Raw genomic sequence first — 19919 nt, 5'->3', positions numbered from 1 at the left:
TCTCTGGCCCATTTTTTTTTAGTTAGGTTGTATTGTTTTCTTATCATTTTAAGGGTTCTTTTAATGTTTTCAAGAAAAGTCCTTTATCACATGTCTTTTGCAAATCTCTTCTCCCAGTTTGTGGCTTGACTTCCCATTCTCATGACATTGTCTTTTACAGGGAAGAAGTTTGTTTTTTTTTTTTTTTAAGGAAGAAGCTTTAATATTCTTCTTAAGGAAGAATATTAATGGTGTCCAGCTTGTCAATTTTTCTTTCATTAATTGTGCCTTTGGTACTATATCTAGAAAGTCATCATCACACCCAGAGTCTTCCAGATTTTCTCCTATGTAATCTTCTAGTTTAGTAGTTTTCTATTTTACATTTTGGTCTATGATCCATTTTGTGTTAATTTTTGTGAAGGATCTGTGTCTAAATTTGTTTGGTTTTGTTTGGTTTTATCTGTGGATGTCTAGTTGTTCCAGCACCATTTGTTGAAGAAAAGACTGTCTCGGCTCCACTGTCTTGCCTTTACTCCTTTGTCAAAGATCGGTTGACTATTCTTTATGGGCTTATTTCCAAGTTCTCTATTATGTTCCATTGATCTATTTGCCTATTCTTTTGCCAATACCACTGTCTTGATTATTGCAGTTTCATAGTAAGTCTTGAAGTCAAATAAGGTCAGTCCTCCAACTTTCTTCTTTTCCTTCAATAATTGTGTTGCCTCTTCTGGATCCTTTGCTTCTCCATATAAATCTTAGAAACAGTTTGTCAATATCCAGAAGATAACTTGTTAGGATTTTGACTGGGATTGCATTGAATCTATAGATCAAGTTGGGAAGAACTGACATCTTGACCATAAAAGACTGGAGTTTTTAACTCTCAGACTTGTCCACACTAAGCAGACAACAATTTGTTGATTATAGTTCAGGTTTTTCTATCCCCACCCTCATCCTCATGGTGGTTTCCTGTCATTAATCTCTGCTCCAATAAACCATGACCCCCTGTTATTTGCCTGTCTCTCCAATCTTGGGGGCACTGGTCTGCCCTGTGCCTTCCCCTCACTTACAGATCCAAGGAGAATTGTTGGTTTTCAGTCTGCTCAGGTTTTCACCTTGTTGGGATGGAGTGATGCCTTCCAAGGTCTTTACATGCAGGACCAGAGACCAGAAGTCAAAGACTTGTTTTTTAAATGTTATACATCTCTCAAAAAATCAAAAATAGAATTACCAAAGGATCCAGTAATTCTACTACTGGGTATGTATCCGAAGAAAACAAAAACACTAATTTAAAAAGATATATGCACTCCTCTATTTACTGCATTACTAAAATACCCAAGATGTGGAAGCAAGCCAAGTGTCCATCAATAAATGAATAAAGATGAAGGTGTGTGTGTGTGTCACGGAATATTACTCAGCCATAAAAAGAATGAAATCTTGCCATTTTGCAATGACATGCATGGATGGAGCTAGAAGGTATAATGTAAGCGAAATAAGCCAGTCGGAGAAACACAAATACCATATGATTTCACTCATATGTGGAATTTAAGAAACAAACCAAATGAACAAAAACAAAAACAGAGACAAACAAAACGACAGACACTTAAATTTAGAGAACAAACTGGTGGTCGCCAGAAGGAAGGTGGAAGGGAGGGTGAGATAGGGAAAGAGAATTAAGAGCTCATGATGAGCACTGAGTAATGTAAAGAAGTGTTGAATCACTGTATTGTATGACTGAATCTAAGATAACACTATGTTAATTATGTCACAATTTAAAAAAAACATTATTACATCTCATAATTTTGTACGTCAGGAATTTGAGCAGGGCTGAGATAGCACTCACTTTGCTCCATATGGCATCAAGTGGAATCAGATGGCAGCTGGACTGCTCTGGAACATTTTGTTGTTGTTGCAAACTACACATAAAATCTACCATTTTAACAGGTACAGTTCAATGGCATAACGTTCATGCACCATGTTGTGCAACCATCGCAGAACTATCTGGTTCTAGAACTTTCTTACTATCCCAAAAGGAAACTACACTAGCAGTCATCCCCCATTTCCTCCTCTCCCCAGTCCCTCAGCGCCAGTTATGTATTTTCTGTCTCTATGGATTGGCCAGTTCTTGGTATTTCATGTAAATGGAATCATACACATATGCCCTATCTTGTCTCGTTTGCCTTCTTTCACTTACCATAATGCTTTCAAGTTCACCCATGTTGTAGATGTGTTGGTATTTTATTCCCGGCAATGTATGAGGATTCCAGTTTCTCTACATCCTTAACACTTGTTCTGTTTCTTTTTGATTATGATCATCCTGGTAGGTGTGAAGTGTTGTCTTATTGTGGTTTTGGTTTGCAGGTCCCTAATGACTAGTGATGTTGAGCATCTTTCCCTGTGCTTGTTGGTGCTTTGGGTATGTTTCTGATGATACTTTTTTTTCCAAAAATTTTTGGTCTACTTTTCCTTAGACTGCCTCTTTTCTGTTGAGTTGAAAGAATTCTTTTTATATTATGGATATTAGACCCATATTAGATATACGTTTTGCAAATATTTTAAAATACTGCCGGCCTATGGGTTATCTTTTCACTCTCTTGATAGTCCTTTGATGCACAGAAGCTTTTAATTTTAATGAGGTCAAATTATCTATATTTTCTTTTGTTGTTTGTGCTTTTGGTGCCATATTTAAGAAACCATTGCCAAATCCAAGGTCATGAAAGTTAGCCCCAACGTTTCCTTCTAAGAGTTGTATGGCTTTAGCTCTTATTGACTTTTTTTAAAAATATTTTTTATATATTTGACAGAGAGAAATCACAACTAGGCAGAGAGGCAGGCAGAGAGAGAGGAGGAAGCAGGCTCCCTGCAGAGCAGAGAGCCTGATGCGGGGCTCGATCCCAGGACTCTGGGATCATGATCTGAGCTGAAGGCAGAGGCTTTAACCCACTGAGCCACCCAGGCGCCCCTCTTATTGACTTTTTTAAAGTTAATTTTTGTATATGCTATGAAGTGGGTATCCAACTTCTGTTACTGATTCATAGTTCGATTCCATTATGGCAAAGAGAATACTTTGTACAGGCTCCTGGATGGCTCAGTCAGTTAAGCATCCAGCCTTTTGATTTTGGCTCAAGTCATGATCTCAGGATCATGGGGTCGAGCCCTGAGTCAGGCTCTGTGCTCACTGGGGAGTCTGCATGAGATTCCCTCTCCTTCTGCTCCCTCCCCACCACTTGCATGAACTCTCTCTCTCTCTCAACAAATAAATAAAATCTTTTTTTAAAAGATATTTTGCATGCATGGGGCACCTGGGTGGCTCAGTGGGTTAAAGCCTCTGCCTTTGGCTCAGGTCATGATCCCAGGGTCCTGGGATCAAGCCCTGCATCGGGCTCTCTGCTCGTCAAGGAGCCTGCTTCCTCCTCTCTCTCTGCCTGCGTCTCTGCCTACTTGTGATCTCTCTCCGCGTTAAATAAAGAAATAAAATCTTAAAAAAAAAGATACTTTGCATGATTTCAATCTTTTAAAATTCACTGAGACTTGTTTTATGACCTGACATGTGGGCAACCCTGGAGAGTACTTTGTGAGCACTTGAGAATATGAACTCTCCTCTGTAGGTGCCTGTTAGACCTAATTGACTTACAGTGTTGTTCAAGTGCTCCATTTCCTTACTGATCCTCTAACTCGTTGTTCTGTTCACTATCGTGCTGAGCCTAATGCTTAACCAGAGGTGAAATCTTACGGTCCTCTCAGGTCTTTTCTGACTCTGAGCCCTGCCCCGGGCATTCACATGGTTTTCTAGATAACCAGGTGCACATGGGAACATGCCAAAGGCCTTATTCTCCAAAGTAACTCATTCCCCAGTGTTTCCTTTCCGGAGGTGGGCCAAACAGAAGCAATCACTCCCCTCATGTCAGTCTTTCTGGAAGCCCCCAGACAGGTTCAAACAGACAAACAGAATTCCTTGGGACTAAGGTCCAATCTCCTCCCTCCGGAACCAGGAACCCACACTTAGAATGCAAGCTGCCATCCTCAAGACCAAGGAGGGGGTTGGGCAAGAATACATTCAAATCCCCCAATACTGTCTTATCATGTCTCAATGGCTTTTTTCCTGATTCAGCATTTGCTTAGTTGCTGTAAATCTTTGACTATCTTCCAGAGTCCTTCATTCCCACAGATTTTTCAGTGTGTGTGGACAGGGGTTGGCCCCCCAGAGTATACTGCTCTGGTATTTTCCCCAACATCACTGGGTTCTGTGAGTGATGTTTTGAGGCTTAAATCCTAGTGTTAACATCTTCATTTAACAATGTGCACTGTTTCCCGAAAGGAATAACACATCACAGGAAAGATAAAAGTAGAAATTTCTTGGGGAAACTGGGTGGCTCAGTTGGTTAAGTGCCTGCCTTCGGTGCAGGTCATGATCCCAGAATCCTGGGATTGAGCCCTGCCTCGGGCTTCCTGCTCGGGGGGAGCTTGCATCTCCCTCTGCCCCTCCCCCAACTCGTGTGCACTCTCTCTCTCTCTAATAAATAAATAAAATCTTTTTTAAAAACTGGAATATTCTCTAGTATAACCAAACTCGTGAAAATCCATAAAATGATTTATTTTATATACGCAAACTCAAAATATCTTTGTACACTTAAATTTTTGCAAATTAATACAGACATCACAATACTGCTCCATATAAACCTTTGTATAAACATTAAAGGAACTATATACATGATTTTTTTTCTTTTAGTGCTTCCAAAGCACAGAATGTCCAAGTCCACCTGAAGACTTTCTGGCGTCACATGCAAGAACAAATGTCAGGGTTGGGGTAGCCTCAGGTGCACTTGGTGATGTCTCTAGACAAAATAGAAGAGAGTTGGAGGTAGATCATTTGTGACTCTCCCTGCCCCCTCCCACAGAGAAATAAGTTACCCAAATAGCAGCTTTCTTACTCTTTGATTCAAACTGTCCTGAATAATGCATGGTTTAAAAGGCACAACTAGGAATTGTTGAAAACTTTGTTCGGCACGTACAAGATGACCAGTTGCCTTCTGACCACCTATTCTTTTCTGGAGGACGTAAGGGCACCGAGCAGTGCTCCACTTACAAGGGGCCCTTAGTCACTCTGGAAACGCCCAGAACAACAAAGTTCCAAGGAGGAAACCCTTATCACATCTAGTAGGGGTGACAGTGTTTACTGAAATGAACCTGCAGAATTAACAACATCACCTTCCTCAACTGGGAAAAGAAACAACGAAACAACAAACTAATACTTTCAAGGAAAACTCTTAGGGCAAGAGCCACCTCTGAGACTCATAAAAATAATAATAATAATAATAATAATAATAATAATAATAATAATAATAGCTCCGTGGCTTTTTCTTAGCTTCAGGAAGGCAATTCCCTTGGCCAAAACATTCTAGGAAGCTTTAACAATATCCTGTTCCATCCTACAGCACGGAGAACTTGCCCTTTTTTCTCCTTGGTCTTTGCATTAACACGATGATCGGCTGTTGATGTGATTAACATTGTTGAGGTGGTGGTGGGAGTCAATTTTTTCTAGGACCTTCTCCAGGTACTGGATTAAGACTCGTCTTTTAAACCTAAAAATAAAGAGAAATTTTATTAACCAAAAGATACTAAGAGCACTTCCGACACATGGGTGACAAAGTGGAAGGCGGGGGGACAAAGTGGGGCTGGTGATCTCCATGAGGATCGAAAATGCATCCTCATGTAAAGATGGGGCTTAGCAAATACGAACAGTGCCAACTGAGGGAGGGCCCAAGTCTGCCTCAGACTGTGGTGAGCCCAGAAGATTCCATAGAGTTGGATGAACGAGTTGGACTCAGATACTATCAATCTAAATGCCTCTGGAGACAGTCTTAACTATGAGTGAGGGCCAGGGCTGGAGAAAAGTCAGGCAGGGCTTATTCCTCCCCCTGTCCTGCACTGGGCCCTACTATTTCAAAAAAATTTAAAAATGAAGGTCTCCTCTTTACACCCACCTTGCGGCTTCCTTGATGGTGAATTCAACAAATTGTTTCTTGACTGCAAGAGGCCCTTGCACTTCTTCAAGCAAAGTGAAAATCCTTTCATACTCTGAAGATACATATATTAAAAAAAAGACACTTCAGTATTAAAAAGAAACATGAATGGGAAATAAAATTCAATCTTTACACATCCTTGGGAGTTATTCTTCATGGGTGGAAAATTAGGTATAATTTGCATTTTAAATATTCAAATCAAAACATCTGCCCCTTAGCTACTAAGGAAACTCGCATAAATACTGCACAGATGCGGCAGACTGAGTCCCAGCCCCCAACGTTGTCTGCACCTCAATTCCCAGAACCTGCAAATACGTTATCCTGTATGGGCAGAAGGGACTTGACTTAACACAAGGGATTAAGCTACGGATCTTGAGATGGGGAGGCTCTTCGTGTTGACACATCAGTGTAGTCACAAACATCCAAATAAGAGGGTGGCCTTAGAGTTGGCATCAGAGAGGAAAGATGTAAGGACGGGAGAAGAGGCTAGGCAGGAGAGAAGGTGCTAACGCGACCGGCTCAAAGACAGAGGAAGGGGCCAGGAGCTAAGGAGGGCCGGCAGCCTGTGGAAGCTGCAAAGGGCAAGGAGACAGATTCTCTCTAGAATCTCCAGAAGGAGCTCTGACCAGCCAGCACCTTCCTTCCAGCTCAGCAAAAAGAATTTCAGGATTCCGACTTCCATGACTGTCAGAGAAAGGTGTACTGGGTCCCTTTAGTTAAAGCAAGAGGAATCGCTTTAAATGATGTGAAAACCCAATACTTTCCAAAAATGTACCACAAGAGATAGCATGAATCATACCCTGAGTCACAGAATGAGGACCTTCCGTTATATTATTGACGCATGTTCTTTCACTACTTACTTCGTCCGAATTTCCGGACTTCCTTCATTAACTGATGTTTTATATCAGCATTGATTCCTTGCGCCATGGCAGGAGTTATCTGCAAAGCATTTGCTACAGTTCCCAAAGTAGATGTTCCTGAGACTTTCCGATCCTCTACAGAGACACGGCCGCTTTTGCTTCCCCCGAGGATTGCATTAGTCCCAGGTTTGTGAATCAGGCCAGCCTTCCTCAGACTAGCAAAGTCATCAGACAGAGAATCCAACTGGTTGCGTGGAATACCATCTCCTGCTATATTCATAAGCTCTGGCGGAGCAGGTTTTGACAGGAAGCCATCAGGTGCGAGCTGACCATTTTCCATCTTCTCCTCATGGACCTCAGGAATGACTGTAACGTCTGGAAACCAAGTGAAGAAGTTAAGCTGTGAGGTAGATGTGTTCCAGCCACCCCACAGGTAGATCCCGGTGCTCCTCAGTTGTGAGGAAATTCTTTGTTTCAGAAAGCAAGAAGACGTACAGATGGAGTCTGAGAGCCCTCCAACTGAGCTCAAGGAGGTAATACCACGAAACCATTTGCTTCTCTTCCTGGCGCTCCGAATACACATGGAAACCAAGTCAGACGGTACAACTAATAAACATGGCCTAACGGCTGCCTGTGTTTTACAAGCTGAAAAGCAGCAAGTCTCACTTGATGTCACGATTCCTGCCACTGACATATGGGTTAAAGCCTCTGCCTTCAGCTCAGGTCATGACCCCAGGGTCCTGGGATCGAGCCCCGCATAGGGCTCTCTGCTCGGCAGGGAGCCTGCTTCCTCCTCTCTCTCTGCCTGCCTCTCTGTCTACTTGTGATCTCTGTCTGTCTCTGTCAAATAAATACATAAAATCTTAAAAAAAAAACCACCATGCCTCACTGAGTTTGGTGCCACACTACGTGAGCCCCCTTCAACCTCTCTTCTCTACCTCGAAAGTTCTGAGGAAAACAGAGGTGGCCATTAGGTCTCAAGGCTCTATTTGGACTCCATCACCAAAAATCTTTGTCTGTATATGATTCTCATCATTCCCTTCTGTGACAAAGAAGTGGGTTTCCTTTTCCTCCCAAGTCTGATCCCTGTACTTCATATGCTCAGCTTCCCCAGGCCAGGCACCGAGCCAAAGCCCAGAGATCAGCAGGGAATGAGACAGACGGAAACAATCCGTACCCTTATGGAACTTACATCCTCACAGGGAAGGCAGACAGTAAGTGCACAATGGGCAAAGGGAATAACACAGTTTGACTTTGTGCTGGGAAGGAAGGAAGCAGGGATGTGAGTGAGAGCAGGACGGGAAGCCTCCACGATGTGAGGTCAGGCAGGGCGCTCAGAGGAGGGGACCCCTGGGCAGAGCCAGGAGCAGGAGACAGAGCCGGCCTGTGCACACACAGAGGAGGCGGCCTGGCTGCCATGAGGGCTGTGCACAGTCCCTAGAAGGGGATAAGCCAGGGCCATGGAGCAAAAGTCAGAGGCAGAGAGAGCAAGGAGGACATGGAAAGGACACATGATGGCAGGAGAGGCTGGCAGGGCCAGGTCGTGCATGGTATGGAGACCAGTGTCAGGAGCGCAGACTCTGTTCTGAGTGTGAGGGGAGTTGACGATGGGTTTCGGGATGGATGTGGCCAAGATCTGGTTTCTAAGCAGACAGGGTCACTTCCGCCGCAGCGCGGGGTATGGGTTAGACAGGGCCGCGAATGGGAAGTAGGGAAATCAGATGAGAAGCTGCTGTAGTAGTTTGGGGACAGATGGTGGCAGCATGCACTAGAGGGATGGAGACAAAGGGGGCGAGACAGGGAATCCACCGGGTGTCAGGTTGCCTGGATTTGCTAAGAGATGGAAGTGAGAGAAGAACAGAGAAACCATGGGGACTCCAAAGGTTTTCATCTGAACCCCTGGGGAAAAAGTAGTGCCAGGGCTGGGCAGGGGCTGGTGCCCACCTGCTCGTTGAGAGGGGACTGCGGCCAGCTCTTCCCGACCTGGCTCAGTGACCTCATGCCCACGGCCTGACCTCAAGAATGCTGGCATTATTTATGCTGCGGAAACCCGCAGACACTGTAATCCAGGGTTTCGCTCTCCCAACCCCCACACCCTCCAACGGCAGGCTGTCACACACAGCTTTAGCAACACACGCTGCCAAATGGTGTCACTTAAGATTAAGCGTCATGCCCTGGGGACGGCTGTGGGGAGAGCTGTTACAGAGACAGCAGAGGTGAGGCTTTCCCAAGAACCAAGTGAAGCCCACTTCACTTTGTCTGAGTTTTGTCTGCCTATCGGACATCTCGGTGGAGATACCACGTCCGTTGACAAATTCAAGCCTGGTTTTGGGAGCAAGCTGTAGCCGAGAGAGGTAAATACGTGAGTTGTTGACACGAGTATCTCTTGGAGAGCCCAAGACTGTACGGGATCACCTAGGGAGGGGAGAGGGGCCAGGATGGAGCTTCGGGTCCCTACACTATTTACAGGTGGGAGAGAAGGGGAACAACCACAAAAAGAGGATCAAGAGGGGCTGCCATAAAAGAGCAAAGAAAACCAGGGGTCGTAGTGTCTGGGAACTGGAGAAAGTTTCCATGGGGGAGGGAGCGAAAAACCACGTCAAATGACACGGAGGAGCAATGGCCACGGGTGGCAGAGATGGGGGACCCTGATGATGCCCGTGGCAGCGGAAGGGAAGGCAGAGCTGGACTGCACTGGGTGAGAGCAGGATGGGGACACGAGGCCACAGAGGCAGCCCAGACCCAGCCGCGGTCTTCTTGAGCCGTTCGCTCCTGCTGCTTCGGGAACCCGCTGCCTCTTTCTGATTCACACAGCAGACATGCTCCCACCACCACAAGCAAGGCCTCCGCTCCCCCATGGGGCACCTTTGGTTTAATAACAGTTTACTTAACGACCAAAAAGCGCATACAAAAGACATGAGTACAAAGGAAATGGAAAGTTGCTTAGTGTCTTAGTCCTCTAGGAGCCATAAGGAAAGCACAACCACTACTCTATACCTGTATGGACAAGGGTGGGTTTTAGGAGGTTTGGATAAGATGGTAACCACGAGGCTGAGGGTGGTCCCTTGCCGCCCACGTGGTTAGTTACAGTAGGTGGTGTTTGTGGTCTCGCCAACAGCAGGGACATACTCCGCCTTCTCTTAGATGACAGAGGACTGCTGGCTTCTCCCGGACGCTTCACTTTGTTTTGTGGCCCTGCTACGAACTCATCTGCTTCATCAATCATCATTCCCTAGAAGACATCAACGAACGCGTTCCATTAAAGACCACATGTCCCACCCCCAACACAGGCCTCCACTCCGCTCCAGCAGAACGGGGTGCCAAGGTCAGACGCGGTACAGTCGCGATCACCCAGAAAGCTTGAGGAATGAGCGACTCGCATCAGCCGAAATGGGACTATAAACCCACAGTGACCTTTCTGCGGAAGGACAAACCACTCAGAACCAACCCTGGATAAGGGAAACAATTCCCTTTTGTGTGCTTTTGCGCTTTAAATGCATCATTAGGAAATATTGATTATCCCTGAACAGAATGCTGCATGGAGATGGTGGACGGCAGGCAGATGGAAAATGTCATTCCCCTGACAGCAACCTCACAAAAATTCAAATACGTCCACCGTGGGGGCTTTTCATTCTTGGGGGGTACCGGATGAGAGCAGACACGTAAAAGGGTAGCTAAAAGCTGTTCTCACCCAAGGATAACACGAGAATATGAAAGTATTTTCATAAAATCATGGATGATATTTCCAAGGCACTTTCCAAAGCAAGACAGTACAGAAGAGGGAAAACACATTCCCTGAGCATGACTACGTGCCAGGTCGTGTTCGAAAACGGTATATTACACACACTCACTCAACACTCCACAGGGCTCTGTTAGTTACGCATAACGAGCAGCCCCAGCGCTACAGAGGAAAAGACCAAGGCACAAAAAGATTAAGAAAAACTCCGATTAATTGAGGATGGGGTGAAGTGGAATGCCTTCCAGTCTTGTTTTGTTATGAGAGAGATTACTGTATGGTCTGTACCTTAATACCAACTGTCTTCTCTATGTGTGCAGATATAATCCCCATGAGTCCTCATCCTGAAATGGTCAAGTCAGCATCTCTCCCTCCCTCTCCCGCCCCTCCCCACCCCACATTTAGATCTCTAGTAGGACAATCCAAATAAAGCAACATCACCTAGTACTTCCTATTTCAAAAGGAACAGTTAGTTCATCATGGTCTAGATAGAGCATTAGCGATCTGAGTCATGGAAACAGGACATAAATGGCAATCTCAATGTTAAAGGAATTGGTGTGTAGAGGTGGGAATGCATATAGGCTCAAAGCTGGAAAGATGTGAGTTCAAATCCTGGCTTTTATCAGCCGTGTTAGTTGACTGCTGCGAGCCTTGATTTCTTCGTATCAAAGGGCAGATGGGAACGCTCATCTACACTGCGAACACAAGATGCGATCATTTGAAACACCAGCTCCTACTTGGTACCCAATCAAGGCCTATTATTTTCTTCATGCAACACACCTTCACATCCATTCACAAAGAGCCCTAGAGTCCTCTTTTATTTTTTAAACAGAGGGAGAAGCTCTGATTTACATTCATCTTGCCCAAAAGAAAGGAATTGTAGCAAGGATACCACGAGGTAGGCAGACCCAGAAATAGGCATCTTACCTTCTTATCTTGTTTGAATGGGTTGCCGAAAGTATGCAGTCTTTTTGGTTGATCGGGATCAATCTCTCGAAGAGGGGAAGCCAATGTCTTTAGATACTCCTGATAGTTACCCATTTGTGCCACTGGAACGCTATGAAGGGAATCTGTAACATCACAGGAAGAGACACAGATGCTCTACAGTGCCAATGCCCCGTTTTGAGAGGACACGATCATAGTTGGCGTTAACAATGTGGACCTCGGCATCCAAAGCCTAAAATCTCAAATCCAAAGATCCAAAAGCATCTCTCTTCTTCCCACTCAATACTCGGGGTACCATCACTACTGCCGACAAGCTCAAATCACTAGGCTGACCACAACTCCCTTCCGCATCCAACTGGGTTTGAAAATGAGCTGACATTTAATATGCCACCACCCAAACTGCGGCGCCATGTTTGTTCTGCATTTCAAAGAGCCTAGGCTCCATGGTTCTCTCTCATCATCCAGAGAACCTTGGATAGTAGGCCTTATGTTCTTGGGAGAATGTGATTAAATCTACAGGTTCTCTTCTTAGTGAAGCTTTCTCCTCGCCACAAAACTTGGTGTATGATTGCAAGAGATGGGCTGACTAAGATTTGCTCATTTTAATGGACAAATGACCCCTTTTAAAATGAACGAAAGGGAGTAAAGGGGAATTGTACACCATCACCAATTATCCTAGACACTCTCCGGTTCATTCTTTTCATCTAAATGAGGACTTCTGGATCGAATTCATCATGGCAGGCCAGGTTGTGCAACTTCCATGTGACAGACCTAGCTCCCGCCACTTTCCAACTCACGAAACCTGGACTTAGCTATTAAAATGCTCGCAAGAGGGAGAGAGAGCAAGAGCCAAAGCAAGAAACACACTCTTAACCATAGAGAACAAACTGATGGTTACCAGAGGGGAGAGGGTTGGGGGGATGGGGGAAACAGGTGATGGGGATTAAGGAGGGCACCTGTGATGAGCTCGTGCTCTTTGGGTGGAAGTGCTGAATCACTAAATTGTCCACCTGAAACTAATATTACACTGTATGTTAACTAGACTGGAATTAAAACAAAAACTTCAAAAAAAAAAAAGATGCTCACTCTCAGTTTCCATGTCCATAAAATGGGCATAAAAGCAGTATCTCTCTCATGGGACTGTTTTTTTGACGCTTCAAGAGCTGAAGCCTACAGGCCGATTAATGCACACCTCCCCTAAAACCTGAGGACAAGCAACTTGTGCCTGGGGAGTATAGGGATTTAGCAAAAACGGGCATTCCAAGCCTTTAAAGATTACAAAATAACCTACCGATTATGCAGTAAGTGCCCTCATGTAAGTCAGGCTTGACGGTTTCCTAATCAACAAAAAATACTGCTTTGTTCATTTACCTTCATCTTGTCCCACAATAAACTTGTGTGTCTTCAGGAGATTGGATCTCATTCTCGTTAACTGGTCTAAAAGACCTCTACGCGGAATATCGTAAGCATTTCTATACGTCTGAGGTTTCAAATCCTATTCGAAAGGGAACAAATAATTTCAGTCACTCCTCAGGCTTTTGGTGTAGAAGTGTCATTCTTAACTCTCTTAAAATCTTGAAGAGAGAGATAGTCAATGTAATTAACTTATGGTAGAATTAGGTGGTGGCCAATTAGCCTTTGAGGGCCTTGTTCTGAATTCCAATACACCCACACAGTATTCAAAGCACTGGGAACATCCTTTTCCAAGTATGTCAGCTGGCCGGGCCAGTTCTGCCCAACATGGACCTCGTCTATGGGAAATCGTGGGGCCGGGGGTCCGGGCAGGGCTGGCCCAGACTCTCACAGGTGCTCTGCTGCCTGAGTCTCTTCATACCCAATCCTCTTCCTTGCCCTCTCCTCTCACAGGGGCTAGATCAGCAGTACAGCCTGAAGGCTCTCCCTGCCCACTTCTGTCCTCTCTTCCCTTCATCCTTGAAGACACTACCCACCCCACCCTCCTCTGGAATGCACCTTGTGCATTTAATGCCATATCAGCATCTGCTGGCAGGACAATTCCTAGACTGGTCCGTATGGAGAACCATGAAGTCCAAAACAGGATCTTAATCATTTCAAAATGAAAATAATATGACATAAACGTATCAGACAAGTTCAAACAAACACAAATGATTTATGTCACGGTTTACCTTGTTTAAGAGCCCTAACTGGAAACCAGCAAATTCTTTGGTATTCAATTCTGTCAGTCTTGGTGCACTTTCCCCTATGATTTCTTTCAATAGTTTTCTAAAATTTTTACTGTGCGTCAAGGACATGCCAACTCCAGAATGGTTTTTCACTCTGATTCCAATTTCCTGGGGAGGTTTCTTCCCCACGGATGCTAGTATTCGTTCTGACTCTAGTTTGGTCTAAAATGAAAGTACATAATATGTTAAGAAAAGATCTCCATTACCACAGTTGTTTTCACTACTTAAGAAAGGTAATACTTTAAGAACCCCACAGAACAACTTTTCAATCGTAAATCACAGAAAAACTGATAATTAAACATTTCCCTGTGCTTCTCTGTGCTAGCACAGCAAACAGGGAGGGGGCCGAGAAAGGTAAATAACTTACTACATTTTTTTTCTCTTGTCTAGTGTCAAAATCTGATTGACTCATGGAGAGAATGGAAACTGTGGCTAAGACTTCCGTTCATAGACATTTAAAATCACATTTTGTTGTTATAGAATCTAGTCTAAGTCAACGTATTTATTTCAGATCCAGACATAAAGGTTTAAGACTCTGTATTTATAAATGTAAACTAGTGCTAAAATTTGGATTACATAGACTGGCATTACATCTGGAAAAATTAAACTGTTTGTTTCTAATATCGGACTACCCCCAAAAAAGTAACGCTTAATTTAACAAACATTACCACATAAATAATATGTAATGTATATACTCAGTAGTCTTCTAGCTAACTGGCAAAAAAAAAAAAACCCTCTTACTAGACACTGTTAAACCACATTGATAAATATTGCTTGACAGTGTATTATGGCAATATATTGGGCATATCTGGGGATTCACATACATCTGAGATGGTTCAAGGAACACTGGCAACATAGTTATTAAATTAGTAATTAAATTAGTAATTGGAGTGATTATAAATTAGTAATAATCTTTTTCTTTTTCTCTAAAAGAAGGAATCCTGCCAATGCCCAGTAAGCCCAAAAGAATTTTGAGTTTCTTATGATTAGGTCAGAGATACCCACTAATTCTCACTATGCTTGGAATTAATTACATGTATTATCTTTTGCAAAAAATTAAGTTATGAAATAAGGGAGGAGAGCAAATGAAGGGCCTGTTTCCAGAAATGGTCCCAAAATCCCATTCGGAAAACTACACAAGCAACGTGTCCCAGAAGATCCCAGAACTTCATCAGTTTCAACTCTGCTCACTATTCTTCCTTGTGGCCATACCCTGCTGACACAGCCTTAAAGGCCTAAGGTAGACATCAAATAAAAAATATATATAAATCAACAGGTCAATCAATCAATAACCAAAACAGAACAGTAACAACAACAACAAAAATCTATTAGCAGAGAGGAAAGGGGGTCGCGGGGCCACTCGGTAGACCAGAAATCTAGGTTTGCCTTTCCTGTCTCTTGCATTTATGAGCATGCTGGCCAGTCAGGAGCCGGTAAGCCCCAGGCCATCCTTCTGTCTGGGCCAGGTCCTCGCCAGGAGTGTCAGTGTCCCCAACTGTGGAGTCATTTTGGTTCTTTAGTGAAATCTGACACTCTTTTGCTTACTACTGTCTGTCTCCTATAGGCCCAGCTTCCAAACATGTCTGACTTAAAGCCTGACAGCCACTACAAATGCTAGTACTGGTCCCTACCTGGGAAAACCTTTGTGCAGAAGAAGGAAGTAAAAAGGCAAAAAGGCTGCATCACCTTGTCATATAACGTAACACATTTGTATGGCAGTAAAGCTCTAACTCAGTAGTTCTCAAATATTTCCATCCTGCAAGAATGGGCTAGGTAGAGGTGAGAAGTATGATAAGTAGGGGTGAGTGGAGAATGAGGTACTAATAGAGGTGAATAATGGTAAATGAGTTGGGGGGATAAAGGAACAGATGGAGGGCAAGAAGAGGGGAGGTTGAACTCCACTCTTCAGGTCCGTTTGGGGCCTGTCACCCTCCAGCTCGAGGAACACTGGTCTCATCTCCCCGTCTCCAAGAAAAGGCATCTGCATATTTATTGCCTAAACATGAATGTCAGGCAAGACGCCGAATCACACCATGCCTCCGAGGGCTGACCTAAAAAAGGGGGGGGGTGCTCTAGCCCAATGTGACTTGAGGAGAAACTAGGTTTAGGACAGACAAAATGTGACCCATGAGATAATTTGGCTAAGCCTCTGCCCGTCTCAGGCCACAAGGTTATCAACCAGCTTGTGGGCAGCGCAAACTGGCGAGCGGAAGGAGAAATGGCACAGTATCCAATGACCCTTAACTGTAGTTTCATGGTGAAGCTAGAAGCCATAGAGAATCACATTATTACTAATCCATAAAGTGGAGAAATAAATACACATTGAATCTGAAAAAGTACAATTACACTAAAGAATAAGGAAATGCACTTCTGAGGGCAAAGGATTTTTGTTTGTTTATTTTTACCAATACTACCTGTTGGCTGAGTTTTTTAAGGTAAGAGATAACACTGTAACTAAGTCCACAATCTAAATTATCTGATATCAGATTTGGAGCTCCCATCATCCTTAGTGCTTTCTTTAATGGCTATAAGGAAACAAAATACACAACAGTAAGAATAGAATAAATCTTAAAATACTCAAAGTTCAGTTATAAGGGGCAAAGGGACACGATTCATTTCTTAGAAGTCAAGGTGCTGCACATAAAACCAAACATGGAACATTAAAAAGTGGCAATGAATACAGCAGAGGAGTAAGAAGCAGAAAGTAACAAAATCAGAAGACAGTGGGATAAGAAGAGCAAGAAACAGCAAATTCAAACAGGTAAATTGCTTTCAGGCTTCAATCCCGAGTCATAAAATCATTTCATATTGCATTTTATCGTGCACCCCATTCCTGCCATAGTAAATACCAACGCACCCCAATTTCTCCTCCCAGTGATACCAATGGTACCCTTTAAGATTCTGCCTTTTCACCTCTAGAAACTTGGCTGAAAGTTTGTCATATCCGCCTCTGAAATGATTTTGATCATCTTGATTTCGATTAGACGACCAGTTCAAAATCATCATGACTGTTTTTTTCCCAAATTGTGGAAACCCAAATGAGGCCAAGTAGCTTTTGGTTCTTTTTGGATTCCCCTCCCCCAACCAGCACCCCTGCCTCGCGCTGTGTCTCGGACACACTTAACAGGCAGAACGTCCATATCCAGCCTTCCGAGTTGTTTTTCAGAGGGAAACCCCATATTGAAAATTTCTAGAGTTAAAAAGGGAAGTTGAATCCAGACCTATTTTTCTTAAATCCCCAAATTCCACTTCCATACGGTTACTTTTCATAAGAGAAACACAGATAGACGTGTTGTTATATATAAAAAAAAAAAAAACCATGGCAGTTAAAGGCAATAAAATAAAGAAACAATTCTCTTACACGTAACTTGAGAAGACAGTGGCGATACAAATATTTAGCAATAAAAATATTGAGCTAATTTCAAGGGTCCAGTGTTTGGTTCACTGACATTTCTGGTGACAAGAATCATCACTGATACAGCTAATGCATATATATACACATAAATACATACTAATAAGTAGTACGGAGGCAGAGTTTTTAAGTAGCTGTCAAAAGCCTGTCGCCACTTCAGATTTGCCTTAAGCTTGTGAACCTTAAACAAGTCATCTGTAAGAGAAAAACCAAAGTATTACGTGATTCCAGTCCTAAATTCCAAGATCGAAACCAAGCAACCCGCATCCGTTATATCGTTTTCTAGACATCTCAAGTTTTAATTACATTAGCTGAACATTCATTGATCTGATTGTCTTTTTTGGTACTATTTACCAAAATTACATAGAGTATTTTTCTAGAAAAAAAATTCTCAGGTTAGCTATTCCTCTGCCATCTGTGAAGCTATGTAAAATACCATATTGAAGCCGACTCCAATCCACGTGAACTTTCTGACCTGTTACGTATTGGTAACACGGCTGTACAAATTTCCCGTGAGGCGGACTCCATGGTCACTGGCTGACGGAATATTTCTTTTATTCGAATGAAGGGTGGAAAGGCAACAACCACAAAACCCCGAACTCAGAGAAACAGAGAACAGTTCACTGGTGGCCAGAGGCCAGGCAGGGGCAGGGTAGGTGAAACGGCCAAAAGTTGTCGAATGGTACAAACGTCCTGTTACAAAATAAGTAAGTCCTGGGGGTGTACTGCACAGCACAGTGACTCTAGCTAATGATCCTGTATTGCCTATTTGTAAAGCTGCTAAGATGGTAGATCTTCAAAGTTCTCATCGCAAGAAATTTGTGGTCGTGTGTGGTGATAGATGTTAACTAGTGTTTGCAGTGTTCTTTTCACAGTATGTACAAATTTTGACTCATTATGTCATGCATGGGAAACTAATGTTATGTGTCAATTATACGTCAATAATTAATAAATACATAAATGGAGGGTGTTGTAAAGAAACTTTACAAAGTATATGAGAACAAAAGCGAAGCCTCTAACTTCCAGGCAAGGACAGCGAGCTCTAAATTATGCTTTGGATTCACTTTTATCAGCCTGTCCTATTCCCCACCCAACCTCCACCCTTCATTTCTTCCATTTCAGTGGTCAGACATTTCAAGCCATACATTGGGTCTGTCAAATGTTAGTTAACGATTAGGTCATGGCACTAGTACAAGCTAGTGGAGACGTCAGGTTGAAGTTCAAAACTCTGCACAACTAAGTATATTTCTTGAATACCATGTGCATTAATACCCCTGAAGATACTGTCCTTAAATAATCAGACATCCCTTACCTTTCTCAAACTTAATTGTTTTAAGAATCTAAATGCATAAACTACAGAAAAATTTCCAAACCATGTCATTATCTCCTTCCAAGGGTACGAATAATGTATTTTTATATATTAATTCAAAATTGATATCGTCAGACATCAACAGAAACCTTCCACACTTAATATAAATGCCAAAGATATTTTGAATTCATCTTCTATTTTGTTTCCTCAGGTTTCATTGGCTCTTATCCAAAAAAATCCAAATGCTTTACTTCCAAGGACAAAAGCATCCCTATGCCATATGCATAATTTCTCTACAAATAGGCCTATTCTTTGAAATGCTGAATTACTTTAGTTAAGAAAAGCAACTACACATTTTCTTCCTTTTACTGCTATAATAAATTATTCACCCCTGCCGAAACTAATTTAAATGAATTTACAAAGTCATAAAATGTGGGCCTTTTGTTCTTTTGGCGCAGGGTAGAAAGAACAAAGAAAAACAGATCTGAAGAGATTTCTGGCCCATTGTAACATGCAGGTCCTTTAAAGACCATTCATATCTTGATAGAAAGGAACGCAAGACGGTGGAAATACGCTGTTATACTTGGGTCTTTATGTGGAGTCTGTTGGGAATTAAGCAGATTTTTGGAAACTGACAAATTGAAATACAAGACTGGGGAGACATTTAGATATAAATAGATTAGATAATGAGAGTCAAGAATAGTCTTAGAATTTCAAACAATGCCAATTGCAATGATTCCACCAATTAGTCTAACTGAGTCTAATTATTTCTTGGAGTTTTTGAAACGGGGGAGGAAAAAAGATAATGTTCCACAGCCTAGATTAAGGGTAGAGAGCTACTGGGGTAAGGGCCACATGAGTCACATTCTCCATGGGGCAGGAAATTATGTTCATGGCGTTGTATGAGGATGGGACAATGAAGACGTCATAAACACTCAGCGAGTCAACATTTGAAAGACAAAGAGATCAGAGTGTAGGAGAGTGAAGTGATACTGCCCACACCTCAAAAACTAGTAACATTTTCCCTTCCATTCGTTTCTCCCCGTTTCCTGCTGAAAAAAAAAAAAGAGGGGGTGGAGGAGATGGGTTTGTGTTCCAGGCTCAGCCACACACTTAGAGTGAGCTTAGAGAAACCACTGGCCTTGTTGAGCCTCCATTTCTTTTTGTTCTCCTGATAGAAACTGGCCTTAATATGGAGCTGAATTTTATTTTTTTACACAAATCCCAGTTCTTAATTAAAAAAAAAAAATAGGGGCACCTGGGTGGCACGGTCAGTTGAGCATCCGACTTTTGGTTTTGGCTTAGGTGGTGATCTCAGAGTAATGAGACCGAGCCCCACATAGGGATCTGTGCTCAGTGCTCAGTGGGGAGTCTGCTGGGATTTCTCTCTCCTTCTCCCTCTGTCCCCCGCCTCCATACTCTCTCTGTCTCTCTAAAATAAAAAATTAAATAAATAA

General features: G+C 43.0%; 1 protein-coding gene across 6 annotated transcripts in view; it reads right to left on the bottom strand.

Moving 5' to 3' along the window:
• Positions 1–4555: 4555 nt before the first annotated feature.
• Positions 4556–19919, bottom strand: part of LOC123934990 (integrator complex subunit 6-like) — a 53123-nt gene continuing 37759 nt past the window's right edge. For 2 of the 6 annotated variants that reach the window (XM_045995369.1, XM_045995373.1), the window contains exons 10-18: positions 17254–17348; positions 16156–16266; positions 13685–13903; positions 12912–13035; positions 11523–11665; positions 9857–10091; positions 6860–7234; positions 5961–6054; positions 4556–5558 (exon numbers count right to left, since the gene is read on the bottom strand). In XM_045995369.1, coding sequence (XP_045851325.1) covers positions 5450–5558; positions 5961–6054; positions 6860–7234; positions 9857–10091; positions 11523–11665; positions 12912–13035; positions 13685–13903; positions 16156–16266; positions 17254–17348 — 1505 coding nt within the window. In that variant the 3' untranslated portion in view covers positions 4556–5449. The remainder of the gene's footprint in view (positions 5559–5960; positions 6055–6859; positions 7235–9856; positions 10092–11522; positions 11666–12911; positions 13036–13684; positions 13904–16155; positions 16267–17253; positions 17349–19919) is intronic. The other 4 variants (XM_045995370.1, XM_045995372.1, XM_045995371.1 and 1 more) reach the window with 4 other exon arrangements.

The sequence above is a fragment of the Meles meles genome, chromosome X (assembly GCF_922984935.1).
Source record: "Meles meles chromosome X, mMelMel3.1 paternal haplotype, whole genome shotgun sequence".
Taxonomy (NCBI): domain Eukaryota; kingdom Metazoa; phylum Chordata; class Mammalia; order Carnivora; family Mustelidae; genus Meles; species Meles meles.
The sequence above is the reverse complement of the archived record's forward strand: the minus strand, read 5'-3'. Positions and strand labels throughout refer to the sequence as shown.